This window comes from Triturus cristatus, chromosome 12 (assembly GCF_964204655.1).
Source record: "Triturus cristatus chromosome 12, aTriCri1.1, whole genome shotgun sequence".
Lineage (NCBI taxonomy): Eukaryota > Metazoa > Chordata > Amphibia > Caudata > Salamandridae > Triturus > Triturus cristatus.
Genome location: NC_140595.1, coordinates 609,114,272 through 609,142,012, shown reverse-complemented (window position 1 = coordinate 609,142,012; position 27,741 = coordinate 609,114,272). Strand labels below are relative to the sequence as shown.

At 40.9% G+C, this 27,741-nt stretch overlaps 1 protein-coding gene across 5 annotated transcripts in view; it reads left to right on the top strand.

Annotated features, from left to right (window-relative positions):
* DEF8 (differentially expressed in FDCP 8 homolog) overlaps positions 1 to 27,504 on the top strand; it is a 192,817-nt gene extending 165,313 nt beyond the window's left edge. For all 5 annotated transcript variants that reach the window (XM_085639800.1, XM_085639802.1, XM_085639799.1 and 2 more), the window contains 2 exons: positions 9,541 to 9,650; positions 26,017 to 27,504. In XM_085639800.1, the coding sequence (XP_085495926.1) occupies positions 9,541 to 9,650; positions 26,017 to 26,113 (207 nt within the window). In that variant the 3' untranslated portion in view covers positions 26,114 to 27,504. The remainder of the gene's footprint in view (positions 1 to 9,540; positions 9,651 to 26,016) is intronic.
* Positions 27,505 to 27,741: the final 237 nt, after the last annotated feature.

Sequence of the window (27,741 nt, the reverse complement as noted above, 5' to 3'; positions counted from 1 at the left end):
ACCACACATCCATGTCTTCCCATACCTAGATGACTGGCTAATAAAAGCCAGCTCACACAACCAGTGTGTACAACACACGCATGCCACTATCCAGCTACTTCACCAACTAGACTTCACGGTGAACCACGCAAAGTCCCATCTGCAACCGTCCCACGTAAAACAATACCTCGGTGCCACCATAGACACCTCAAAAGCGCTAGCCTACCACAGTCCGGCCAGGATCACAAGCATTCAGGCTCTACACGCAAAATTTATAGCACAACACTCCCTTCCAGCTCGAGTGTTTATGCAACTTATCGGGATGATGGCCTCTTGCATATTCATTGTACCTCACGCAAGACTCCAGATGCGTCCTCTCCAAGAGTGCTTAGCGCGCCAATGGAACCAGGCCCAAGATCAATGAACAGATCTGGTGTTGGTAGACTGTCGTACCCATCGCTCTCTGCAGTGGTGGACCACCAAAAACCTTTCCAAAGGGCGACCGTTCCTGGACCCGGTTCCTCAGATAATACTTACAACGGACGCATCACTCTCCGGCTGGGGAGCTCACCTGTTACATCACACCATGCAGGGCAGATGGACACCTCAACAAAAGTTACTCCACATCAACCATCTGGAGTTACTAGCAATATTCTTAGCCCTGAAATCCTTCCAAACACAGATTTCAGGCAAGGCAGTCCTAGTCCGCACAGACAACATGACAGCCATGTACTACATACAAAAACAAGGCGGCGCACACACTCTCCACAGTTCTCTCAGCTGGCACAGAGTATATGGAGATGGGCCATACCCCAGAAAATCTTTCTCCTGGCCCAACATGTCCCAGGAGTCCAAAACACTATGGCCGATCTACTCAGCAGACAGACACAACAGATCCACGAGTGGGAACTACATCCACAAGTTCTTCACCCGTACTTTCAACTGTGGGGGCATCCACAGATAGACCTCTTCGCCACCCACGAAAACACCAAATGCCCAAGCTTCGCCGCCAGATATCCACACCCATTGTCCAAAGGCAATGCGATATGGATGAACTGGTCAGGCAAATTTGCGTACGCTTTTCCGCCTCTCCCACTCATTCCATTAGTGGTGCGCAAACTACAACAACAGTCCCTCACTCTCATACTAGTAGCTCCAACTTGGGCCAGACAACCGTGGTACGCCATACTGCTGGAATTATCTGTAGTACCGCACCAAAAGTTACACCTCTCTCCACACCTCCTAACCCAGAACCATGGAGAGATCAGACACCCGGACCTAGCTCAGCTCAACCTAGCGATCTGGCTCCTGAAATCCTAGAATTCGGTTACCTCGATCTTCCCCCTGACTGTATGAACGTCATCATAGAAGCTAGGCCGCCAAGTGGAAACGTTTTGTTGTCTACTGTCACAACAATACCATCAATCCCCTAGATGTGTCCATTCAACACATCATAGGCTATTTACAACACCTGCAAAGATGCAATCTAGCCTATACGTCTATTAGACTGCACCTCACAGCCATAGCAGCTTATCTGCAAAACAGGCAACATCTATCACTTTTTAGAGTACCTGCCATTAAAGCCTTCATGGAAGGACTTAAAAGGATAATTCCACCCAGACTGCCACTCTCACCTGTGTGGAACCTAAACATCGTTCTCACCAGACTAATGGGGCCTCCCTTCGAACCTCTGCACAAATGTGAACTCCAATTCCTAACATGGAAAACCGCTTTTCTTGTAACCATCCCTTCCCTCAGAAGGGTCAGTGAGATACAAGCACTTACCATTCAAGAACCTTTTCTGCAAATGCACCATAACAAGGTTGTTCTCCGTACCAACCCAAAATTTCTCCCTAAAGTCATTTCTCCCTTTCACATAAACCAAGCGGTAGAACTACCAGTTTTCTTCTCGCAACCACAAACCATTGCAGAAAGAGCTCTTCACACACTAGATGTCAAAAGAGCCTTACTCTACTACATACAGAGAACACAACCTTTCCGCAAGACCAAACAGCTGTTTGTCTCTTTCTCTCCACCACACAAGGCCAACCCCATCTCCAAGTCGGGAATAGCTAGGTGGATTGTCAAATGCATTCAGATTTGCTACCACAAAGCAAAACGAACGCTTTCCGTTCCCCCTAAAGCCCACTCTACACGCAAAATAGGGGCTTCAATGGCATTTTTAGAGAACATCCCATTAGATGATATCTGCAGAGCAGCTACATGGTCAACACCGCACACTTTCACTAAACACTGTTGTGTAGATGTGCAAACTAAGCAACAAGCTAGTGTGGGCCAGGCTGTACTCAAAACATTATTTCAAACCACTGCCACAGATACGGGTGGTCGCCGCTAAGGGTGGGTACTGATATATAATCTATGCACAAGTGTGTAATCTGCAGCTCGAACGGAATATGCTACTTACCAGTATGCATCTTTTCTTGGCATGTAGAGCTGCAGATCTACACACGCCCACTAGCCTCCCCGGCTACCTTTATCTGTTCCAGTTCATCTTATTTAGATACAACACACATGGGCATCTTTCCTGTTATTACTATGCTCCATCTTTCCCTGTTGGCGAAAAACAATCTGAGGATGGAGCCGAAGCCCATGCGCAATACGATCCAAAGGAGGAGTCACCGACCTCGTGACTTCCGAAGACTTTCCAAGAGGAAAAACAACTGCAAACATCCGGGCCCAACACCAGCTGGCGATCTATGCACAAGTGTATAGATCTGCAGCTCTACATGCCAAGAACAGATGCATACTGGTAAGTAGCATATTCCATATACAGCAATAAAATGGGCTGGGCAAAGTGGAATAATGTCCAGTTATATATATACATATATATATAAAAAAAGCTTAGGGTTTTTGTGCGTGTTTTTGTACGCTGTTCATATTGACATGGGAACGGAAGCACATGGAAATTACTTGATTTGGCCAAGATCACACGGCGTGTGGCAGCAGAGATCACAATCCATAGCTCCTGAATGCAAAGGCAGACAAGTGGCTCCTGTCGCAAAATGGGTATGAAGACGAAATAAATAATAAAGGCGGAGGAAGCATTCGGGAAGAAGGAAAGAACATATATGTTAGAGAACACATCGGGTGAAAACAAACCACGCAAGCGGGGCCGCTAAATTATATATATAAAAAAAGCTTAGGGGTTTTTTGTACGTTGTTTATGTTGACATGGGAACGTAAGCACATGGAAATAGCTTGATTTGGTCAAGATCACATGGCGTGTGGCAGCAGGGATCACAATCCATAGCTCTTGAATGCAAAGGCAGACAAGTGGCTCCTGCAAAATGGGTATGAAAACTTCGAGTGGAACACAAATCCAACCCACTGAAAATAACGTAACAGTTCCTCCTTAACTCTCTTGAGCACCAAGACACAATTTTGAAGGGTCTAGGGCAAAATTATCATTAAGGATTTAATATGTGTCCCTTACATTTTGCAGAACATGAACAGCTTTTGAGAACAACAAACGTGTGATGTTCAGCTGTGGGGTGTAAAACATGACTTAGAGGTGTATTTTAAAAGTGTTGATCCAGTGGCAGGAAAATCTGCATTTGCAGACAGTAAAGAAACAAGCCGGTTCATTTACTAAAAGCAAGCAGTGCGAAGAGCTGTGGAAAGAGAAGCATTCCTGGCATTTTCTAGTGGTGAGGTGGGGCTGACTTGCTAAGAAACCAGAGAGTACAGAGCAAAATGTTGAATCCAAGGGGCAGTGAACTGTCAGAACAAGACGCACGGGAAGAAAACTTGAACTAAGTCCTGAGTTAAAAGTTTGTGTCTGTTCTGCAAAGCGCCCCAGCTGCGGCCCATCCCATGCCAGGGACAGGCAGAGGCGGGAGCATGGGAGGGGATCTCTTATCTTTATGGGGCCATGTGTTTCGCCCCATAAAGAGAAGAAACTGCTTTGCGACAGCAGCAAAGCAGATGAGCCAGTCTGGCTCAGAGAGAAAGGGCGTGAACAGAAACCCCTAATTTCCAATGGCAGGCCACCGTTTAGCATAAACGGTAACGCCAGCCAATGGAAATGAGGGGTGGGGCTTAAAGCCCTCTTTGAAAGTCCTCTCTTACAAAACCTCTCGCGGAGGCAGAACAGGGCTCTGCCCTGCAACGCCGCGCAAGACCTAAAAATGGTTGACAGATCTATGTAACTGATGTACAATTTCTTCTTCTTGATTTTCAGTGCTTGGTTTGCCATTAGAATGACCGCCAAGATGTTATCAACTGTTGAGAAGCATGAGCTAAAACCTGTCTGGTGAAATTTTGTTTTCCTATCTGTAGCCTATTTTGTTATTGTGTTTAAGAGACATGTAGTGAAGATTTTTCCATTGGCATCTGGCTGGGCAGTCAGACTGTAGCTTATGAGATCCGATCTTGGTCCCCTTTTATCTATTGACTGCAGAATAGATCCTTTCCAGGAAATATCTAGCCAGTAGCAAGCATGGTATAGCACAGCCCTGTTAATGTGTTACTCCAGTTGGCTAACTCAATTTTTATTACTGTGATGAGAATGCCATTAGGTGGGGATTGATTGATAAGTTGTACGTCCTCTTATTAAATGCACTGTTGCTTGCTCCCTAAAAATATATTGTTCAGAGTTTGCATTATATGCTAGCTTATCTGAGGGAACTCTTCCAGTCTATATAATTGGGAAGCTAAAGCTTCTTGTTCTTTATATATTTTATGCTAGTCAGCTTGTTTCCTGTATCTTGACATGCCAAATTCTATTAGGGGCCAGAATTTGTGCATATCTTTAGTTTATAGCTTCCTGCAGGTCACTCCATAGTCCTTGTTATTTTCTTACTGTTGTATCCAGGATATTCTTTTTCAAATCACTTTTCAGTTGGTTGATTTCTAGATCTCTTAGTATGTGCGGGGTGAATTTTGAATCTATTATAATTTCCTCCTGTCATTACACTTTATATTACCTGTTCTTTTTGTTGTGTTAGCAATTTCTCCGTGGGGCTTTTCATTTGAGTCTAAGGAGGATCCTAGGAAATTGAAGATGTTAATTAGCAGTGTTTTTCAATTGACTACACAAGAGCTTGAAAACGATTTTGAGGATTTTATAAAGATCTTTGATTCACACGCTGATAGAGATGGAATCTTTTGTTTGGGTTTTAATGAACTATCAAGAGCTATACAGGTCTCTTTGGATATATACCATCTTCACACCTTCTGATTATAATTCTTCTGTTCTTGGGCATAGTACAGATCTCTTTGGTTTCGGCAATTTGTCAGTAATAGTTTTAACTTTTCCACTATATTGGATATGAGTGTACCGGTTCTTTTAGTATGCCATTATGCCCTTATGATTGGTGAATAGGACAGAAATCAACTGTCATATGTTCCATGTTTTTATTTTCTTGATGGTGACTTACACCCTTGTGATTGTGTTTCTGTTAATGTGGATCGTTTCTGCAATAAGTGAAAAGTTGGATTTTCAATGGTGTTCAGCCTTCCTTATTTTAACTGCCTCATTTAGGCTTCCTGTGTTCATTATTTTACTGTGCATCTATCTTCCTTATCTTTATTCCAACAGCATTTGCTATTCTTTGCAATAGTTTATTACTACTGAATTCATTTCTATCGTCCATTACCAACTTCCTGTTTCATATTGTTATCCTTATTTGTTGCTTTACAATAGGTGCTTCTTTTTTTTTTATCTGTCCCTGTCATTTTTTATTTTGTATTATGACTAATAGTACTTGTGATGGTTTGTTACTATTAAGAAAACTATGATATTATCATTGTTATCCGGTGACTTTCTCAAATCATCTGTTAATGTACTAACTGGTTTGTTGGTTACTTTGTTTTTTGCAGTCTTGTTGTGCAAATGTTCTATTTTTCAGCTGTTTGCGTCTTTTTTCCCCTGAAGATTGGAAATAATTTTAGTTCTGGGTCAGCAGATCTATTAGCAGGACTATTTTTTTTTACCCAACCTTTTGTTTAATCTGCTAAGTTTTTTAGTCTGTGTTTGCTGCTATACCATTGAAAATTGCCATCTAGTTCTTCAGGGGTTGTAGCTTTGGCAGTTGACTTGGAGGATTAATCTTACATTATTTCATTAGTGTCCAAATTGAGTACATTTAGTTCTTCCACTGTTTCTCCATTAGTGGTTAGAGTGCCAGTCAGTGTATTTGGTATTATGTTTTCTTTGTCTTCAGTTTTATATGTTTGTGTACATTGTTAGACCATTCCTTTCTGGTTTTAATGTGTTGCCTGTTTGTTTTGCATGAATATTCACATTTTTATAAACTCCTCATTAGTGATTGATGTCCTGTTACCAACATATTTTAAAGCTTGATTTCTAATGACTTTGTTTTTTTAATCTGTGTTGCTATTTTACAAGGTAGGAGCTCAGTCTGGTCAATGATATCATCATTATGCAAAATAATTTGAAGTTTAGTATTCTGTACGTTTATCTGATTCTTTATTTTGATTTTTCTTCCTAAATAGCTTTCATTTCTAGAGAAATATCCTTTAGTAATATTTCTTGACTTGCTGTTGTGTTGACTGTTTTAGTGTTTTATCTGATATTTGTGTTACAATCATTGCTCTCAAGACGAGATAGGATGGAGGAGAGGCATCACCCTTGTTATTGTCATCTTTACCTATTTGTGCATAATTAGTCTGTATGTCCTGTTAAGTGTGTAATTGGGTTTTCAATATTGCTTGCACTGGCAATAGTGTATCTAGTTCATGTAATAACCTAGGACGGTGTATGTGTCATTTAAATCTGAGACTAGTGCTGTATATATCAGTTGGTGTTGAGTCTCTTGTATAAATCTGTTCCAAGTCGAAATCAGTTGATATCATGTGCAATCATACATTGAAGTGTAGCAGTGTTATTTATTCGTACAACTACTGTAATTTTGTTGTTGAAATAAGAATTTGTAATGATAGTGTCACAATCAGCCCCCTTGTCTTGATGGAAAGTTCAATGCCGCAAAGCAATCAGAGATTGTTTATTATTTCATTGTTTTTCCTTGCTGAGCTTTGAGTGATTGGTTTTAAGTAAGTATTGACTCCCTTGAAATTACTATTCCGAAATCCAGTGTTTTCCCCTTGATTCATTATTTCAATCCCATTAACCTCATGTTTTTTGGAAACATGTCATCATTTTAGACATGCTGTCTGGGATTAAATTAGTGAGATAAGATCAAAAGTCCCAAACCAGTTCCTGTCTTAGGTGTGTAATGTTCCAGGTTGTATTTGCTCCCAGTCATTTATTGGAACACTAATATGTGTAATGTAAGATGGCTTAGTGGCCAATAGAGGCACACTAAACAATGAGTCATAAATAGTGAAGTTGTCTTTGGCACTGCTCCTGCTTCTCCAGGTTAAGGCGGCCTCCTTAAACTCTGGTGTGTTCTGAGGCTCACTCTCCCCTCTTTCTTTCCATGGTTCAAGCCCATGGCTCAATTAAGTTCCAGTAATATTAGGGCTAGGTAGACCGCATCCTGGACTCAACTCCCTATGATGATTTCTGCAAACCTGACACAGCAACAGGGTTTACATTTTAAGTCTGACATTACACCTCAGCTGTCTGCCAAGTGAACTTAAATGTGTTGTGCTAAAGCAGATAGTACATTACATGCAGTAACAATGGCACGTTCCTTTAGCAGACATCTGCCAAGCAGCTACATGGTTGAAATCATATGTTTAGTAAGCATTACTGTGTGGCCGATCAAGGTTCTCAACACGCTTTTTTCGGCCTACCTGTCTGAAGGGCCATGTTTCAGACATCGCCCTCTGCTCGCTAGTTACTGCTTATAGGATGTGCTGCTCTATAATTTATGCAAAGCATATAACTACAACAACACATGCTACAAATGGAAAATGTAACTTAACCCTTAACCATCTATGTGTAGCTTATAATGCTATAAGTTCACAGATACCCTCCCGCCTCCCCGAAGGCAAGCGATAATTCAGACTTTTTCACATTAACTGTTGGTACTCCCAGTGTACAGTGCATATATTCTATCTACCTTCACTACACTACACTTAAAATACTCACCTGCTGGGGGAAAACAATCTGAGGTGGAGTCTTTGTCCTGGTACATCGTGGGTTATGGGAGGAGTAACAAGATATCTGGATAGTCAAAGACTTCTTTGATGGAAAACAACTTAGAAAAATCCACTTCCAACACTAAGGACTCGATTCCGATCTCGCTAGGAAAGCCCTCCGTACGACTCGGATTTGGAGGGCTTTCCTCATGAATCGTGCTATGCGAGTCCGACTGAATGAGTACAATGCAGCCATATGCTGACTGACTCGGTTCGCTCAGACTCCCATTGAACTTAATGGGAGCCTGTATACCGACTCAGCTCGGAACGAGTCGGATTCGGAAACAATTCGGTTGGCGCGGACGAGATCTTCGCATCATATTTGGTCGTTCGGAACGGGGGACGATTCAAATCGGATTTGCACATTCCGGAACTCGTCTGGCCTTCCTAACGACATCAGAATTGAGCCCTAAATGTCAAGATTATGCAAAGCATGTGAATCTACTGCACTAAAAGCTACAAATAGATGGTTGCTGCGTAAGTAACATTTTCCTTTTCCCTTATACTTCAAGCTTTGTGTAATTTATTTGCTGCCTTTTTTTATTTAATTTTTTTTACAATTTTAATGTTTATCATCTGTCTCTGTTGGTTGCGTTTCATATATTGACTGGGCTGTGGCTACTTTCTGTTTTGCCTATTAGTTGTAGGGCGTTTGCTGCCTAGATTCATTATAGGATTGATACTTTGGTAAGCGGTGCGTAAAAGTGATTTTGTCAATACATTTTCCTTTCTTTGAAGAATGGAGGGCTGCAGTGTACCATCGCTCCAGTAGCAACTAACAACTAAGATGGTGTATGGAATGCTTAACTTAATTTCAGCCGCTGGCATTCTGGTCCATTGTTTTTTACCCACTGTGCCACTCTCACCTTTGTTTTCTCCATATGAAATCCTAAGCGCACCTGTTGTGCCAAAGGTTTCAGTTAATACCTTAGTCTATAGTTCACTGATGAGGCTTAACTAGTCCAAAACTGGTCTGGGATTTGCTTCTGTTCCTGTTTGGAGAGAACCTGACCTCGCTGTTTGCCTGGGCTGTTCTTTTTAGAGGAGGGCCTAGACTAATGTGCATATAACTGGTTTCTGCCTGCAGTGGCATCATGGGCAAAAAATGTTGGACTGCAATGCGACCCAAGCGATTGCCAGTAGCTGAGACTTTTGCAAGTATTCCACACATCACTTTTATGGCTTCTTCAATTTAAAAAAATTGTTTACCTTTAAATAGCATTAAATTGACTCTTCCACCCCTCCCTCCCCCCCCCCCTCCCCTCCCCCCCATGAGCACTTTTTGGCATGATCAAGTATGTACAAAAAAGTAAACGCTGCAAAGTGAGGTTGCGTTAAGACTTTTCTGTTTTTTGTTTCCAAATTTGCTTGACTTGTGTGCTTTACAATGAATATGGTCCTCTAGACCATATCACTATCACCAGAATATTTCTCATGCTTCGCCTTATTTTCTGTTTTTGTTTGCCCTTACAGCGATGCCAGGCCAAAGGCTTCATGTGTGAGCTCTGTAAAGAAGGCGATGTCCTCTTTCCATTCGATAGCCATACGTGCGTTTGCCAGGAATGTTTAGCTGTTTTTCACAGGTGAGTAGAGGCAACTCCCATTGAGTCTGTTAAGTGTGTAAGCTTTTGTGTTTTTAATGATATATAGTTTGAATGAGTTTGGATTTATGATCTTTGCTGAGAAAGTCAGATAGGTGTGTGATCAGGCAAAAGGCTATCATTGCTCATTACTTTCATTAGGGTCTGTGATTCATTCTTGGTCCAGCTCTGTATTCAGCGCAAGCCTTCCTAAAACAATTTTGAGCTATTCACAAAAGTAGATTTATGTGTGAGGAAACTACACCAGTAAATTGTAATATTCAGCACTTTCAAGTGTAAGTTTACTACAAACTGTAGACTTGTATGTCTCCACTCCCTGAAACAGGGGGTAAAGTGGAATTTACTACCAGTAACTTTTCCCTCATAGATGAATGTCTCTACCATGGGGCCGAGGTCACACTATTGTAATTTATAAAAGATTATTAAACTTAAAAAAAAACAATTACTATCATTTTTATGTTAAATCTTAATGTAAAATCGTTTTATATATTATGAATATAGAACAATAAAAATGCTACAGTACTATTAACTCCATTTTGAATTAAGTATTTCATTAATTTAAAGATATTAATCAAATTTATTTTTAAAATATTTATCATAAAGCCCACCTAAAGTAAAATGTTTATATTTATTTATTCTGTAGTAAAAACTACTAAAAGAGATATATTTATATATATAAATATAATCTACAATCTGCAATCCAGTTCTAGTTAGGACCGTGTTTCCATAGGAAATCTCAAAATTCTATTTTGAATAACTTTGGCGCCGGTTGACGAATCTTCGCGAAATTTTCAAAACTAATGGGGCGCTCCGCTCAGCTCCTACCCTGAAAGTCTCAGGGGGGGGGGGGGGGGGGGGAATTCATCAAGCGGGGGCCGAGAAAAAAGGGGGGTCCCAAAACGCGTTTTCCCCATGCATTTTCCCATAGGACCTTTAGTCGAAGGTACAGAACAGAATTACTTGAAATTTGGCAGAGAGGTAGTCCTCAGGTCAGGGAAGTGCCTTTTGCATATATGGAGTCAATCTGTTCAGTAGTTCCAGAGAAAATTGCAGTAAAAAGCACTTACATATCTATAGCGTGCGGGCACCGTGCGTGCACCCTAACGTGCGCGAGCGTAATTCTGATTGGTTGTTACATGTCAGTCAACGTTCGAATCGGTCGAAATCAGGAAGTGTCGGCCGCCATTTTGTTTGTTTTCAGTGCGAGAGTGGAAAAGGAAGGTGGCGAACGTGAAAAGGGGGCAGGGTAGAGAGTTCCTGACCCCCTAGCCTTTGTCAGGGGGTCCCTGAACGACCCCGAAGGCAGAAAAAAACATTTAATTTTTTTTTTTTTAAATCGCGAGGGTGCGCGCACCGTGAGCGCACGGTGAAAAACCATTAAAAAAAAATTAAAACATTTTAATACGTAGTTTATTGAAAAATAAATGTATAAAAAAAATAATACATACATAACTTAGCAGACAACTAATGGATCAGGAATGTTACCATCTACTGTCAAGGGATCCAACCAAAGAAATTCAGGACAAATTAACATATCTACAGAAGTGGTATCAAAACGGTCTAATCAATGATGATGAACAACGATACCTAAATAAAAAACATACAACACTACCAACCTTTTATTGTCTTCCCAAAGTTCACAAAAATAAAGAAAACCCACCGGGAAGACCAATAGTGTCTGCAAACAATTCACTGTTGGAACCCATTTCTGATTATATTGACCGCTTCCTCTCACCTCTAGTAAAAGACCTCAACTCATATCTAAAAGACACGACAGATCTTCTGAGATGATTGGAGGAAATCACATGGCTACCATCTTACAAATTGGTAACAATGGATGTAGTTTCATTATATACCAACATTGAACACTCCATTGGAACTCAAGCTTGTAAATTCTTCTTGGGAAATAGAAACATAAAATATAAATAACATAACACCATGCTGAATGAAATGATCTCCCTATGTCTAAATAATAACATCTTTCTCTTCAGTAAACAAATCTTTAAACAAGTAAAGGGATGCGCCATGGGCTTCTCATTTTCTCCCAACTATGCAAATTTGACCATGGGTTGGTTTGATCAAAGAGTGGCATGGAACACAGAAAATTATGAATTTCGTGAAAAAGTCGTTCTATGGCTCCGGTTTATAGACTACCTTTTTATTATATAGAATGGTACAGAAGTTGAATTTAATATCTATTTTGACAGATTGAACAATAGCCCAATGAAATTGAAGTTCACCTTTGAAATCAATCCAAAACGAGTGGTATTTCTAGATACAGAAATGTATGTGGAAAATAACTCCATTCAAACAACTTTGCACAGAAAACATACAGCAACAAATGCAACACTTAATGGAGAAAGTTTCCACAGTGAATCTCTGAAGTGGAGTATCTCGTATGGGGAATTTTTAAGACTGCGAAGAAACTGCTCAGAGGACACAGAATTTTTAAAACACAGTCAACTAGCAGAAGATCGATTCCTCAAACGAAAATATCCAAAAAAGATCATTAAAAAAGGTCTGCAAAAAGTGATGAACCAAAAACGAAAAGAAATCTTGCAGAAACCATCAAAGATAAAATAATCGGATACAACAACAATAAGATTAATAACCACTCATTGTGCGGAGAAAAAAAAGCTAACTGCAATAATCAGAAAACATTGGGGAATCTTAAATTAGATCCTACTCTGTCAAAATTAATTGGTGACCATCCCAATATAACATATCGCCGAGCGAAAAATATAGGTAATAAGATTCTTCAGTCAATTCCAGGAAGCACCAATAACAACTTGGCTTCCGCGGGAAGGCTTTTGGCCTTGTAAACAATGTAAAGTGTGCAAAATTGCATTACCAACAAGAGAGATCAATATTGACAAGGGAATAAAATGGAAAATCAAGCAACATCTGACATGCAAAAGCACCCATGTAGTATATTTAGTAGAGTGTCCTTGTAAAAAACGCTACATAGGGAGTACCATCTTTGAAGTGAAAAAGAGAATCCTGGAACACGTTCGAGCCACCATACACCAAGATCGGTCAAACGCTATTGCGAAACATATGGAGAAATATCACAAAGGAAAATGGGAGTTATTGAAATACTGTGCCCTGGAACAAATAACACAATCCGAGAGAGGAGGAGACCTTATAAGAACTCTGAGACAAAAACAATCCCGCCATATTGTAACATTCAGATCTCTGGATCCCTAGAGGTTTAAATCAAAATGAGGAACTTTATGTACACCTGTAATTGAACAAAAGAAAAACATTTTGAACAGTTATTTTAGTATAAAACAAGCAAGTACTCACTAAAGAGGAAAAATGAATGTGAAAAAGCAAAAGAAATCTAAAATGGTATAATTCAAAACCAAAAGGAATCATACGATCATGAAAATGAACAAACTGATATTTGTGACTTGTGAACAAATACTATGAATGCTCACTAGAGAGCTTGAACGGAACTTGTATAGAATCATAAATGGACATAAAGCATGTATGGCCAATTATATTATTTGTTTTATTAATGCACTCAAGTAACACATGCACACTAAAAGTTTATTTTCTCTTTTTTATTTACAAACTTAAATGTTTGTAAGTTTTTGGTAGAAGTGAACCACAATCACCACAATGCACCATACTGACAAACAGGAAGTAAATGTTTACAATTAGAAATAAAAAGATGTCAGTACAGAGATTGCAGTATCCCGTAAATAGGAATGGGCTCACTCTTTTGTGGGTGGTGCATGTCCTTCCCTAAACCTCTCTTTAGCCCTCCCTAAGCCCCTCCTTACTCCTCCCTAAACCTTATCTATTTAATTTCTGAGCAGTTGGTTAATCTGTATATGTAAAAGCTGCTTGGGAACCAGTAGAAGAGGCGTTAATTGATGGAGTCACTTTAAGCTTCCTGAAGACAAAGATTTATTCTTTTTGAGAGGTATTGTAGGGGGTGTTCTAATCTGAGTTGTGGAGTGCATACTTTTATTTGACAGTTGTAAAACTGTTTGCACTAGGTGCAATCTCCATATTTAAAACATTGACACTTTTAAAACCCTTTTTTGATTTAACGTAAATTTAAGTCCACATTTTGTGGCAGTTTATCTTATACTGTGTGTAAGGCAAATTTAAAATAATGACTTACACATACTCAGTGCTTTCTGTGATGGAAAGGCACCTCCTAGCACTAAAAATACACAAGTCACTATTCTTTGCTGAACAAACAGAATTCAGTTCTATGGGCTTCTGGTTGCACACATATATATCTGCAATGATCACATTAACCAACAAAGTTTTTATAACATAAAATACTGCATTTCCCACTGATTTCATTTAAACGTGCATATACTTTTCATGTAGGATATGCATTTTTTAAAATATTTAGTTACCTGATGGTAAAAAATAAAAGAAAATAGTCACAGAATATTTTGTTCTTTTTAGGTACGCCTTTGATTCCAACTCCATGCTCACTGGCCACATCACCATTGCACTCAGGATCACAGGATCCATACTTTTTTTAATGCTCTTCGACCACTAAGAAAGCCAGTAATGGTAGCATATGTTGTCCAGCACTTCCTTTCCGTCTCAATGTCCTTTTATTTTCTTTTTAAGACATAATGTCAAATTAACCTGTGATCTGTATTTACTTAACAGATTGTACTATTCATCTGAAAGGATTATACAAAAACGCTGTCCTCTGATGCTAAAGGGGATTGAGAAACAGAAAGTATCATAGTCAGTTGCTTAATTGCACTGTGTGTGACCAGGAAACCTGGGTTTAAATCCGGATCACATGCATGACTAAATTGTGTGATTTCAAATCACGTTACTTCATGTGTCTAGTTTACTAGATAGTGACATTTGAGAGCACATTCAAGTAATTCAGTTCAGGATGGATCCTGTGTAAAAACTTCACTTGTATATGCTTCAGTAGACAGTAATGTTCCTCCATCCATAAAAATAATATTATACACCTGACCGTTCGTACACTTTGTTCACTCATGGCTTTGTCAGGAGGGAGTGTTAATAAATGTTTTAAAGTTCGCGTTTACAAACTTCCACATCGAATAAATGTCAATTCAATGTTGTGATCTAATATACCAAATTCAAACAATTTATTGTGTCAAAGAAACACTTTACATTTTAAAATCTTTATCAGGTTCTTATATTTTGTTTGTTGTGTAACTTGCATCCCAAATATTTTGAAGGTTCTGCATGCTCTTTGACACTTAGGGATGAGACCGACCACTGGTTCAGACTTGGCTCGACTGCATGGCCATTTTAAGACATGGACAGAGTGGGCAATTGCCCTAGGCTCAACATTCCAAAGGGCGGCACCTACCCGCCCTCCACTAGCACACCAATGGAACATTGCACTGGCAGAGTTTGCTAGGGTGTGAAGGTGCTATTTATTCAACCACTTGATACTCCCTCTTCTGTTTCTGACCTTGCTGCTGAGACTACTCTCCAGGTACGCAATACTTTCCTGTACTCATGGAGGTCCTATCTGACTTTAGGAATTGTCCCGCCTTGTTCTTCTCTTTCTTACTTATCCGGTTCTTAGCATTGAATCTTTTCAAGAGGGCAGAGGATGTAATGTAACAGCCAGAGGTTCTGCCTTTGGAACTGAGGAACCAGGTTCGAGTTTCGGCGTCTGCTCAACACCCCCTGCCTGAGATACCAAAAAAATGAATGTGTCCTTGTATAATGTTAGTGGTGCTCATGTAAAGCGTTCCAAACACTCGGGTCAAGTTTGCGCTATTTAAAACTGCTACAAAATAAAAAATGGAGCCTGCTATCTGGCAGCTTCTAAAAACTTTAATCTCGCTACTGGAAAATCCAACAGCTAGAGGAGGGAAGGCGGAGTGGTATGTTTTTGACAAACTTAATACAACACAGAACATACAAAAGACGAGAGTAAGAGATCATGCAGCTAACCAGATCATGCACTACAGTGTAATTTGACTGCTGTGCTGTTATTTGCTTTGTTCGCCCTAAGTTTGCAGGATATGTCCAGACGTGGGTCCCTTGCTCACTTTGCCACTAGATTCAAGCTAGTCTGGCTGATGAGGGGTGTTACCCCGAAACCGGTCCCAGGATGCTTGTTTCCAGTCCAGAGAGGACCTGGCCTGGCATTTCAGGCTGGACTGTTCCCATGAGGTTCAGGGTCAAGGCTGATTTGCATATGGCCAGGTCCAAACTTGGGTGGCTAAGTGAGCTAAAGAACGATGGTAGATTCAACCCAGATCTGTGACTGGAGGTGAGTGTCTGAAAAGTTTCAGCACTCCGTACATCATCTCCTTGTATGTGCTGTTCTGAGGCACACACTACAAGTGCAGCAGGTACGATTGCACCATTCATCCACACTTCATCATGGCACTGTTCGGATAATTCGCAGGTGTCAGGATGCAACCCGGTTTTGATTAAGAGTAGCAGTTTGAACCCGATGGTTTGCACTTTCTTCCAGCACTGCTTGTTGAGCCTTGCTTTGTTGGTATCTAGTCTCTAGAACAGTAGGAAACCTAGTCAGATCTATATTTGGAACTGCTTCGCCATTGCCTACTTGCTTCCAAGAGGTATAAAATGTTTAGACGGGGATAGAAACCATAAGATATATGATTATGAATGTATTGATAAACCGATGTGGTATGGACGCTCCTCCTTTTGCCCTGAATTTTGACCCTTTGTCATAAATATTTTTAAAGTCCTATCCTGAATTTGCCTCTATGCCAGCTCGTCACTCTAGTATTTGGGTATTGAAAGAGGCACATGATACTTTGTTACTTTGAGAGTACCCATGCCACTGACTTGAAATTAGTCCAAGAATAGCTGTGATGGAAGGAGAAGATGGTGGCTGACATTGTTAACCTTCACTCTTAAAAGTTGGGGAAAACAGCGACAGAATTGGAAACAGGGATTGGACTTTGTATTATGGACCATTCAATGAAAAAAACTTGTTGTGTAACTATCTTTTTAAAATCTTGCAAGATATGGCGCTCTCAATCCAGGGACAAGAATTGTTTATAGAAAAGACCCTGGCTTGGTGAAGCGGAGCAATTTCGAAACCAGAGTTTTTCTGCATGGGATGGGCTCGGTGGGAAGGATGAGTGTAGATCTGCTATCCTCTGCACATGCCTTACATCACCACAAGGGAGAAGTTCTTTGATGCAGTATATTTTTTCTAATGAACACTTTTAACTACGGATTCCTCACCGTTTAAATATCACCGGGCACCACACTATATACAGATTGTTTTAAGCAATTGCTCCTGAGTGCTGGTAAGTAGTGCCACTGGACTCTGCAGCAATTTCACACTGCCTCCAGAAGTGATGGCGCACAGCCAGCCAATGTAGGCGCCACCCCTGCACTGTGACATTAGTCCCTTTCTCTCTGTAACCTTCAACACAGATTCAGAGCTCTGCTCCTAACTTCTGTCACTTTTTACTGATCCTGAAAAATCCCAGAAAAAAATATCTTAGTAGGATGTAATTATAAAACGGATTACACATTGGTAGGTGCGATCTAAAAAAATGAAAGAAATGCACTCGTATTTTATTTAATTTTATTTTATTTTCAAACACTCCCGACTATGTCCATATTTCTCACAGGTTTGGCATTCACGTCCTACTTCACGACTTACAGTGTGTCGAGCAATTATGAGCACTTTCCACATCCTGGGAGAGCTCCACTTTAAAAACCACATGCATATCTTTCCTTTTTTAGATCGCACCTACCAATGTGTAATCCGTTTTATAATTACATCCTACTAAGATATTGCATGTTACTGCACTCATCCAACTCCTAAATCCCGATGTGATTTGATCGATGACGCGCTTTCTCTCGGTTTACCTTAGTCACCGTTTCACTACCGTTTTGATTTCGGCATCACGCCCCTTTTTATCCGCGTTTTCTACAAAAGCTCATGTTAGAAGAAACTAATGCTGATATCCTTTCTTCCATCTCATACCTGACCCGGCTGCCCCTGACGCTGCAATCTTAATTACACTGTAAATATATGCTCACTTCTTACAATTGATTTCAACTGATATTTCTGTCTTTGACTGAACGTATAATCATAACGCTGGATTCAAATGTGGCTAATTGTTTTCACTCATGTCTATATGCTTTGTCCATCCTGCGTTTTATTGATTGCGTATTCACTCTGTAACGTTTGGAACCCGCATTGACTTGCCTTAAATTTGTTGGCTCTCTTGACCATCTTGTTCTCATACGATATGCAATTCGTTTTCTCTCTCTCCCTAAATGACCGCTTGTCTTTTAATTTAACTTCCAAAAATGTTTCTCTATGATTGTTACCTGTACAATGCACCTTGTAAACCGGCATTTGTTTTCATCCTGTCTTGCATACACGCGCTCTCCTCATATTGGGGCCCTCTGACAATTTACACTATATTGCTTTTCTTCCTTCTCTGATGTTATTATGGTTAAAAATGACCTTCCTTAAATTGTCGCGTTATTTCAACATTTGTATCGTATGACATGGATTTCTGTAATGCCAACCTTCTCTGATTAATATAACTATTTTTCTCTCTTTCAATACGACTAATACCCGAATCACTCCCCCTGTCCTTTCCTTGCTACTTAACACAATTTCACATTTGTTCTAACATACGCCCTCTCACCTCCACTTTACCTTCCTCTAATCCCCCACCCATATACTCTCCCTTCTAATCACACTAACTTCCTGCAATAACTTTTCGCTAACCTCTCGCACCTCACCTCTGCTCCTTTTCTTTTCTTTTCTCCTCCTTCACTCTTCTTTGATTAAACCCCTTCTTCTTTCCCTACCACCCACAACCTTGTGTGATTTGTGCACATGACTTACCGAATCCTTTGTAAATAACCCTTGTTGTAACACTGCCTATGTGCAGCCCTGAGGAAGCCCTAGGCCTGATGGCCTGTTAGGGGGCGAAACACGTGTTGGCTGTGCCATCTCTTTTCTTTTCCTACCTGACGAATAAAGCACGAAGATATTACCAATACCATCGGATCTATTTGCATTGATTTGGATATTTCATCCTAATTAACTTAAAACTTAAACTCTTGCCCAGATACACCTACAAAATCCTACTTCATATTAGGGGGATAGGGGCCTCTCCCCCTGTTTCTGGGCTAGAACCAGTACAAGAAGGATACATGCTTATTACATGACTAGTAAGGGATGAGGATCTTTTTCCCCTCACCTCAGGTCAAATTGAGCCACAGGGCCCCCGTCACACTTCACTGGGGGGTTCTTCACAGTGCCAACTGATACTATTAGGCCGGTTCCCTGATGGCGCCAACTCTTGCTTCCATTATGGCTCTGGAGGCCAGGCCTGTACCAGCTGCTCCAGCATCAGCCTCCACCTCCAGCTGTTCCTACTCCAGTTCCAATTCTGACAACCATTTCCGATTCAAAGCCAATGCTGACCGGCGCCAGGCCCATGTCTCGGTATGAGATAGCCAAGAAGCAACCCCCACCGCTGGATAATCCCCAGCCTCTTCCAAAACACCAGTAATACTGGAGGTTGAAGGTCCTTTTCGTTATTGATTCAGACACTGCTCAAAGGCTCCAAAATGTTCTGCAGGATAAGGTGGATTTCTTGCTCCACTCACTATATTGATTCTAGACTATCCTACATATACAAAATGCTACTGTACTAGCTACTTCACCTGAAATAGAGTTAGAATCTCCACCAGGACCACCACCACCCCCCTGCCCTTCCCCCCCCCCCCCCCTCCCCCCCGCCGCCACTTCCGTCGGCAAAGCAGCAGAAGTAATTGGTCTACAACTATTAAAACTGAAGACTCCTTTTAACAGCGATATTGCAGCTTGGGTATGATACATCTGGGCCATTAGTACCATTTAATGAGGCAGACACCCTGATGACTTCATGGACAAAGTTTGCTTGGCTCACCTAGTTAGTCACCTGAGCCAGCCCTTGGAGTCCCAGCCTTTCTAACTCACCCTGAATATCTGAGAGCTTGGTGGTCCAAGTTTCACAAATAAAGTCAACTCTACTGTGTTCCCTTCTGTGCGGCTAGACAATGAGTCAAACAGCACTGACGCTTTTGGCAAAAGCATGCCTCTTATGCCAGCTTGGCCCTTAAGTCCCTGAATTCGGTCCGTCTCCTGGGCCTATACACATACACCCTTTTAAATATGGCAAGTGAGATCTTGAAGGACATGTCTGATGGATTCAGAAACTCCCTTGCACAAGCAATTCAAGACAAACAGTACACTGCAAAATATGTGTTGAAGGCCAGCCTTGACACAAGGTATTGTGTTGGCTGTGTCATGGGCAAGTGTCCTTATCAGATGTCATGCCTGGATGTGTGCGACAGGCTTCTCCGGTGACATATTGGCAAGTCATAGACGTGCCTTTTGATGGCCCCAGGCTGTTTGGGAAAATTCCAACTGTTGTGTGTCATTTCTAAGACCGCCACATTACAGCCTGCTCCATCGGATACCTGCACTGAGAATTCCATTCATAGGAGCGGTCATAGACACAGTGGTGTACGGGGATTTACCACCTCTGCAGCGAGTCTGGGACAATCAGGATATGATCACAACATTTTGGATTCAATTCCTGGGTTCCAGCGTGAATCATTCTGAAACTTCTTGAATTTCTTGCTGCACGCATCCTTCTTCTGCTCTTCGACTCATGAGACTTTGCAGAGAAACCTCCACTTTCAGAGGGCACAAAACCAGGACTGCCTGTCAGACAGCATCTGTATCACGAAAGTGACAGCCAGGGACTTTCCCTGCTGGCAGGTGGACATCAATCTGTTATGCAGAAGGCCATTTTCCCCTACCTCAACCAGAGCTTACAGTAGTAACAGATGCATTGGCTCCGGGTTGAGGTGGTCATCTGGGGGATGTGGAAATCGGGGGTCTGTTGTTCCCATTGGAGAGAAAACTCTGCAGCTTTGTGCCATTTGGTTGGCCCTGAACGCCTTTAACCCATCCATGAAGATAAGACCAGTTTATGTACTAACAAACAAAAATACTGCTAGGTGTTTTTGCAACAAGCAGGGATTAGTGAGTTCTTGGCTCTTGTGCCAGGATTCACTATGTATTTTGACATGGCTGAACCTGCAGGTGATCACCCTAGTGGTCAGCCATTTGCCAGAACCGCTCAATGTTGAGCAGAATAGCAACTTCTTCTGGAGGTGGCTCAGGGCTGTGATAGTGGGACGTGTCCTGATTGTATTGATTGGATATTTTCCACGTCTTTTTTTCCTCACCTGCACAGAATGTGCTCCATCAAGATTGCAGCGCACTAGTTTCCGCATAGAGGACAGCATCTGTAGGGGGATGCAATTATCCTGTTTGTCATTTCACTGCTACCTCTCCTCTTCTACCTCAAGTTCTTTAAAAGATCAGGACACATCGGGCTCCGATCATCTTGATAATTCCAGGTTGGAAAAGGAGAGTGTGATACCCTGATCTTTTGAGCCTGAGCATTTGTCTCCCGATCCATCTGCCTCTTCGAAAGGTGGTCTGATCTCAGCAGCAGGGCAGGGTCCTGCCCCAAATCTCCCCAACCTACACCTTCATGCATGGGGATTTAGCGGGAACAGGTAAGCAGTCTTGTCTTACATGCCGAAGTAGTGAACATGATTCTTGGCGCTGGATGCCCTTCTATCAAATCATCTATTCTGGTCATTGAGCAAAATGTGTGGCCAGGTGTGAGGACTGTCAGTTTGATCCTCTAAGGACCATGTTATCTGATGTTTTGTTGGTCGACCCATCTTTGGCCCAGCCAGGCTTTGCAGGTGGACACAGTTAGAGGTTGTGTATTGGCCCTTTTGGTCTTTTTACGTTTCACAGATCAACCTTAGTTATTCAAGTCACCAGTTGTGATGGGATTTCTGAAAGGACTGTATATGTTCCTTCTGAGGCCTTGCATTATGCCCACTGGGCCCTTAACGTGGTCCTTACATTTAATATGCATGCCTTCGAGCACATTGACAGCTGTTTTGTGAGACTGCTCACCATTGACACCGTGTTTCTTATCACAAATGCTTTGGTGCACCGGGTCATGGAACTGCAGGGAGTGTCTATTTTTCTCCCATACACCCCTTTCTTTCCCGACAAATTAGTGCTGAAGAATCATTGCTCTTTTTTCTTTTGAAAGCTGTATAGGCCTTTCATGTGGATCCATCCATTACCCTACCCACACTATTTATCTCTGCCATATCCATGTAAGAAGGAAGATAAGTTTCAACAGGTAGAACCAAATAGAGCTCTCGGTTTCTACTTCAAGTGTACCAAGTTGATGGACAGCTTTTTGTGAGGTGTGTTGGTGGTGAGGGGCGGTGTGGAAACTAATCCGGTCCACGTGGATCATCCTGTGCATAAAGACATGCTATGCCCTGGCCTAGAATAAGGGCATAGAAGCTCAATCCACCATGCTGCTTTGACAGCATTGGCAAGGAATATCCCAATAATGTATAGATTGCATGCTGCTACATAGGCATGCACTGATGCTTCAGCAGTCAAGTCTGCAGAGGCAGCCACTTTGCCTTCTTGGTACTGCAGCACTTCTTTGTGTGAGTCCATATCTCAGAACCTCCACATTTAGAAATGCACTGCGTGGGGAATCTGTTCAAAATGTGAGGAATCTGCAGTTAGAAGTATCCCATCCAACAACAAGGTACTTCTCATTGGGAACAGTCTGTCTGGTGGCTATTCTATCTTCAGATTCCTCACCACCTTCCCTCTTCCCCGTTTTGTTGAGTGGATTCCTGTGATTATAAAAGGTCCTACGTTAGATTTGGCACGCTGTCAGCTCCAATCTGTCTGCGCCTGAGGGCGTGGAAGAGTTGATGATCAACTGACGTCAGTGTGCAGGGATGGTGCCTCTATCTGGCTCCTCTTCTGCAGACCGTTCAACGCTGCTGCAGAGTCCTAGGGTGCCACCTACTGGCGTATGGGAGCAATTTCTTGATAAAATCCAGATCCAGTGTAGCACAGGGGGAGATTTACAAGGTGAGGAATCTGTGGTTAGATAGTGTCCACCAGAAAGCTTAACTGAAGATAATTTTTCTGGTTATGATCTTATGTTCTATTAAAATTTATTTTGTTATAAGAAAGTTTTATATCTTAAATGATTGAAACATGTTTTGTGGAAAAAACAATACGAGACACTTCTCTATCGGGATAAAATATTAATTTTATTAAAAAGGTTTCACCTCTGTAATACACACCACCAAGAGCTTTCGCCCCACATAGGGCTACATGAATCTCTGATACTCCTCAGTAAATACCTGCTCATTCGAATAAGGGCAATATCTAAGATATCTTAACAAAGTATTTGACAAAAACACATAAGAGCTAAATTAAACAAAAGCCTGCAATCAGTCCATAATTGTAATACTTAAAATACTGTTTCCACCTATATGCTGAGCAAAACATTAAGAAAGTATTGTCTTGCACTCCATCGCCAGACTGGGGGGAAATAAATGACAATATAATTGAATATTGCAACAATAATTTACCTATATATACTTGTTGGTGGAGCTTACTTTATGCTGATGTTTAAAGGAGCTGTGCTTAGGCTCTTATTTTGGGGGTGGGGACTTATTTCTCATCATCAGACTTTGATCCAGAGTTACAAAAAGAAAGACAGACAAGGAAGAAAGAAAGAGGAAGGTACTAAAACAGCGACAAAAGAGAAAATAAGGATGAAAGAGGACCTACAAGAGTTTGATAAAGAGACAAGAAATGTAGGGTTGTGGAATAAGATTGAAAAAAAGCCTTGATATTCAGTACCCTGGCATTCTCTAATGCCACATTAGGTTCCCAAGAAAAACTCTTGGCTCTTCCACTTGCAAAATAGGCAGTACTGTAGGCAACTGATTGGAGGGAGAGACATGCTAACAGGGACATGTAAAAAGAAAGGCAATATACTACCTTGCACTCTTTCAGGGGTACTATAATTGTCATGCTCCTACCTTTCATGATCCCATCTTCTCTGACTTGAGGAATGCTAAATTGTGCTCATGTGAAAGACTTCAAACAAGGGTCAACAAGGGTCATTTAAGGGCTCCAAGAAAAAATCTACCCCAAACTGCTTTACGAAACATAGCCTGTAAATCAAGTTTACTTATACTAAGGCACTGTGTTTGGTCATTGGTGATTCTTGCTCTCACTTTGCAGGATTTTGAGTGTTCCACTGTACTTTTGTGATGTGAGGATTTGTCGCATACAGTGCTGAGGAGCTAGGAGGTTTTGGGGTCAGCTCCAAGCTAGCAGCAATTTTTAACATTACAGTGATAAAAATAGAGCCTTCTTTCTTAAATTGCACCATATTTTAAAAGGCCTTTGCGTGAATATTGACCTTCTGCAGGGAACTAAGTATATATATGTGTGTGTGTGTGTTTAAATATGTTTCACTGAAAAAAGCATATGTGGTTAGTTGACAGTCTGCCAAAATAGCCCAATCACCACTCCGCGGATGCTTTAATTTAAAAAAAAAAAACGAAAGTCTTATTTGTGTTTATGCATTAACTATTCCTCCTAATTTGAAGTTCTGAATCTACTGTTGATCATTTGGAATTTTCAGCCATGAACTTGAATGCAAACTACAAATAGAAATTGATACATTTGACGCTTATCGTGTTTATTATCCTTAATGGGCAAGCAGCTGTGGTATTTCAACCTTTTATACCAGTCTAACGTTTTCCACTGTACCTTTCCAATGAGGCCACATCTGTTATGTACAACAAAATGAAGGGATCCTTCCTCTCCCTCACCTTAACTTTATTATTACTTCTTCTAGACAGGACACTTTTTCAGTACTTTCCCATTAGTGTTGGCCTTTATATTGTGTAACCGAGCCTACAGCAAGACTCATTATAGATAGTTTTTCAATGTTATCCTAAAGTCCTTAGAACGTTGAAGAGCAATACATACATACTCCTCTTGTTACTTAAAAAATCCTCTTTGTTTTAAGATCTACAGGTTTTTTCGGTTGTGACCAGGTAGTATTTCAAAACTCCCCTTTGTCTAGCACAGACAGTGTCTGGCCTTAATGGCTGAGAGAGCATAACATACCTTTTTATTTTTACTTTCTTCCAAACTGGCAGCTTCGTGTTTTCTTTATTGAATGATAAAAGGGCACTCTAAAACTCAAAAGCGGTCTAAGAATACAGCACCGCGAATCCTGTTGCTGCTCTAAATTATAACACTACTTTAGCACCAGAATTGTTGGAGCCTTTTTTACAGGTATTCTTAATTCTAGCTTTCACAAGATCTTGTCTGCAGAGACCAGAAGAAAAATACAAGGCTCCTCCTGTGGATCCATTTTTGTTAAGAGATATTGTGCCAGCAGTTCACGTGTCGCTTAAAGGAAAGGATCTTTGCTGGCCATGCATTCAGGACCTCAGCAGAAAGAGAGTACACCCCTTGCTGAATACAGTCAACAACTTAGACTCTGAACTCTTACTTCTGCAGGAGTAGCAAGGATTAAGAACAATCTTCAAATCAAACGCAAGGTTACGGACAGTAAATTATGAATGTACGTATATATGCTCTCTGCCCCTGTGAGTTATAGCAATTCATTGCATCCTTACTCCTGATATAGCTCAGTTTATATAGTCTGTTACATTATCATCTGGATTTTAAATGAGGACATCCATGCAGTGTCTTGTCAGCAGGTTTTGTGCCTTACATCGCCTTTCGCTGTTCTTATTCTGTACCCAGGGATACTGCGGGTATTAAAAACAAGGATCTACAATCTTCCAAAGCACAGAAGAATGTACATCAAACTTTGAAATAAGCAGTGGGTTTACAGGATCCTTGATAAGTTTTAGTCTTTTTATTGAAGATGTTGAAAATACTTAGATTTTTTGAGGAGTGGAAATAATTTAATTTCACCCTAATTAAATGCACATTCTTTAAGATCAATGATTTATCTTTAGAAATTATTCAATGGTAGGCACTGATAATATGAATTTTGGAGCAGTTGGGTTCATTTCTTCATGCAGCATATTACAAAGGGCATTCCATGTTTGCCAACTACATCTGTCGGGCATTCTGAAGCAGATTACAGTCTCTATCTTTTCTTGATTTTCAAGATATTTTCACAAATCTAGTTTGATATTGGATTCACACATGCTGTGTGAACAACGTATCTACTTTTGGAATGGATTTGGATGTATTGTATGTACTAAATAGTTTTCTTTTAATTTTAAGAAACTTTTTTTCTTCCATACAAAATAAATTTGTGTAAATGCATTGCACTAGGTGTGGATGTTTAAATAATATTCCAAACAATGACTTGAGTTGCAGTCTATTACACTCTGAAACAACAGCATTCCTTTCTCTCTCATCTTGTATTTTATCTTGCAGAGACTGCTACTACGACAATTCTACTGCATGTCCAAAGTGTGCCCGACTGAACTTGAGAAAGCAGACACAAGAGCCTGCTCCAGTGGCGCTAGAATAGAAGACTGGGTGATGCACAAAATATACCCTACTAACCTACAGGATTGCTTTCAGGACCTGAGTTTCTTTTGAGTTTTGCCAACAGTCTGGGGTTCAAAAGCAGAAGACATGCGGCATCCAGTTACTGGAATCTGCTAAGTTGATAGTGATGTTTAATGGACCTTGGTGTGCAATTGTAGCTTGAATCATGGAATGTAATTTCATCAATGGAGGATATAAACATCTGAGACCAAAGAGACTAATACATCTATGATAACAGAGATCTTTGGGGCTAGCTAAGAACAAATGTTAGTCACCTCCTTGTACTGGGGTGGCCATTTTCCCCTGTTGAGACGAACAGCTCCCATTGTTGAAGTGGCCAGTCCCATGAATTGAGATGCCAGCATCCATCTGTTGGCCTAACTTTGAGACGGACAACTGCATCTGATGAGTTGATGAGTTTCCAGTGTGAGACGATAGGCATCAAACATTAAGAAAGTTACCTCCTAGCAAACAGATTGCAAAGCTCCAGCACTGAAAGCTATTGTAGCTGTTTTCTAGGCTTTTATGGGAACGGAGAAGTTAAACAAACGCTAGGTGTCTTTGTTTTGCCCTCTCCCTGGAACAGGCATTTACAATTATAGTGCCTTTCATGTCCTTTCGGATATAGGGATAATGTTTTGTCTCTTTGTCTTTTCGAGAGAGGTTTAGAAAACCCAGAATTGCATCACTGTCATTTTCTTGAATAGATGGAGCTCTGTATTATAAGCCAACTCCTATGTAATATCGTAAACACTTTACCCGTCACATAGCTGGTTTTTATTCTATCCCAAGCCTTAGGGTGCTGCTTCCTCCGCATGAGCCCTTCCCATGAGAGTTTAAAGAAAAGTAGAGAGAAGGGATTATGATAAAAGGAGTAGCACTCCAACAAAGTCTCTGATTCGCCTACATTTAAAGATGCTTCCTGCTAGGATGGGGAAGCCACTTCTGAAAATGTCAGATTCAAGGGATGTCCACCTTAAAGCAGTCCTTGCATCTCATAAAAACACTGAAGCTGAAGGCGATTGACTTTGCCTTAAAATCCTTTCCGGCAACAGTAAAAGGCATCTTTGAGTAAATTCAAAATGACAGTGAAACAGACGTGACCTACCTGGCAAAACAGTGGGACAGAATTTGGGGGACTAAAGAAAGAAGCTCATTCTGGTATTGGTACATTGATTGCAATTTTTCCAGCCCGTCAGTCCGCCATCCAGGAGTACAAAATCGCTCACACTCTAACCAGAAATATAAAAGAAGAATGTATGAATTATTGCTGATATTTTCAAAGATTCTGTGTGGAGATATGTTTACACATGTCTAGACTAGCTGCAGGCCACATACCTAAGTAAACAGAACCTGTTTGGTTGACTGCCATTTATTTTCTCTTGTCCACTTCTTGTTCACTTTTCTTTTTTTGTTTTCCCTCTTGAGACAGTGCGAAGGGTCTTGCTGTTCTGTGAATTAATGAGTAAATATCCCATGATGGAAATGATCTTTATCATGGGAGTCTTCATTCAATTTATGACACCCTGTCAGCCTGCCTGGGAAGCCATGACAGTGCCCTGATTGTTAGTTGCAGAGCAGTGTAATTTGGAGTAGAAACATCAGTCT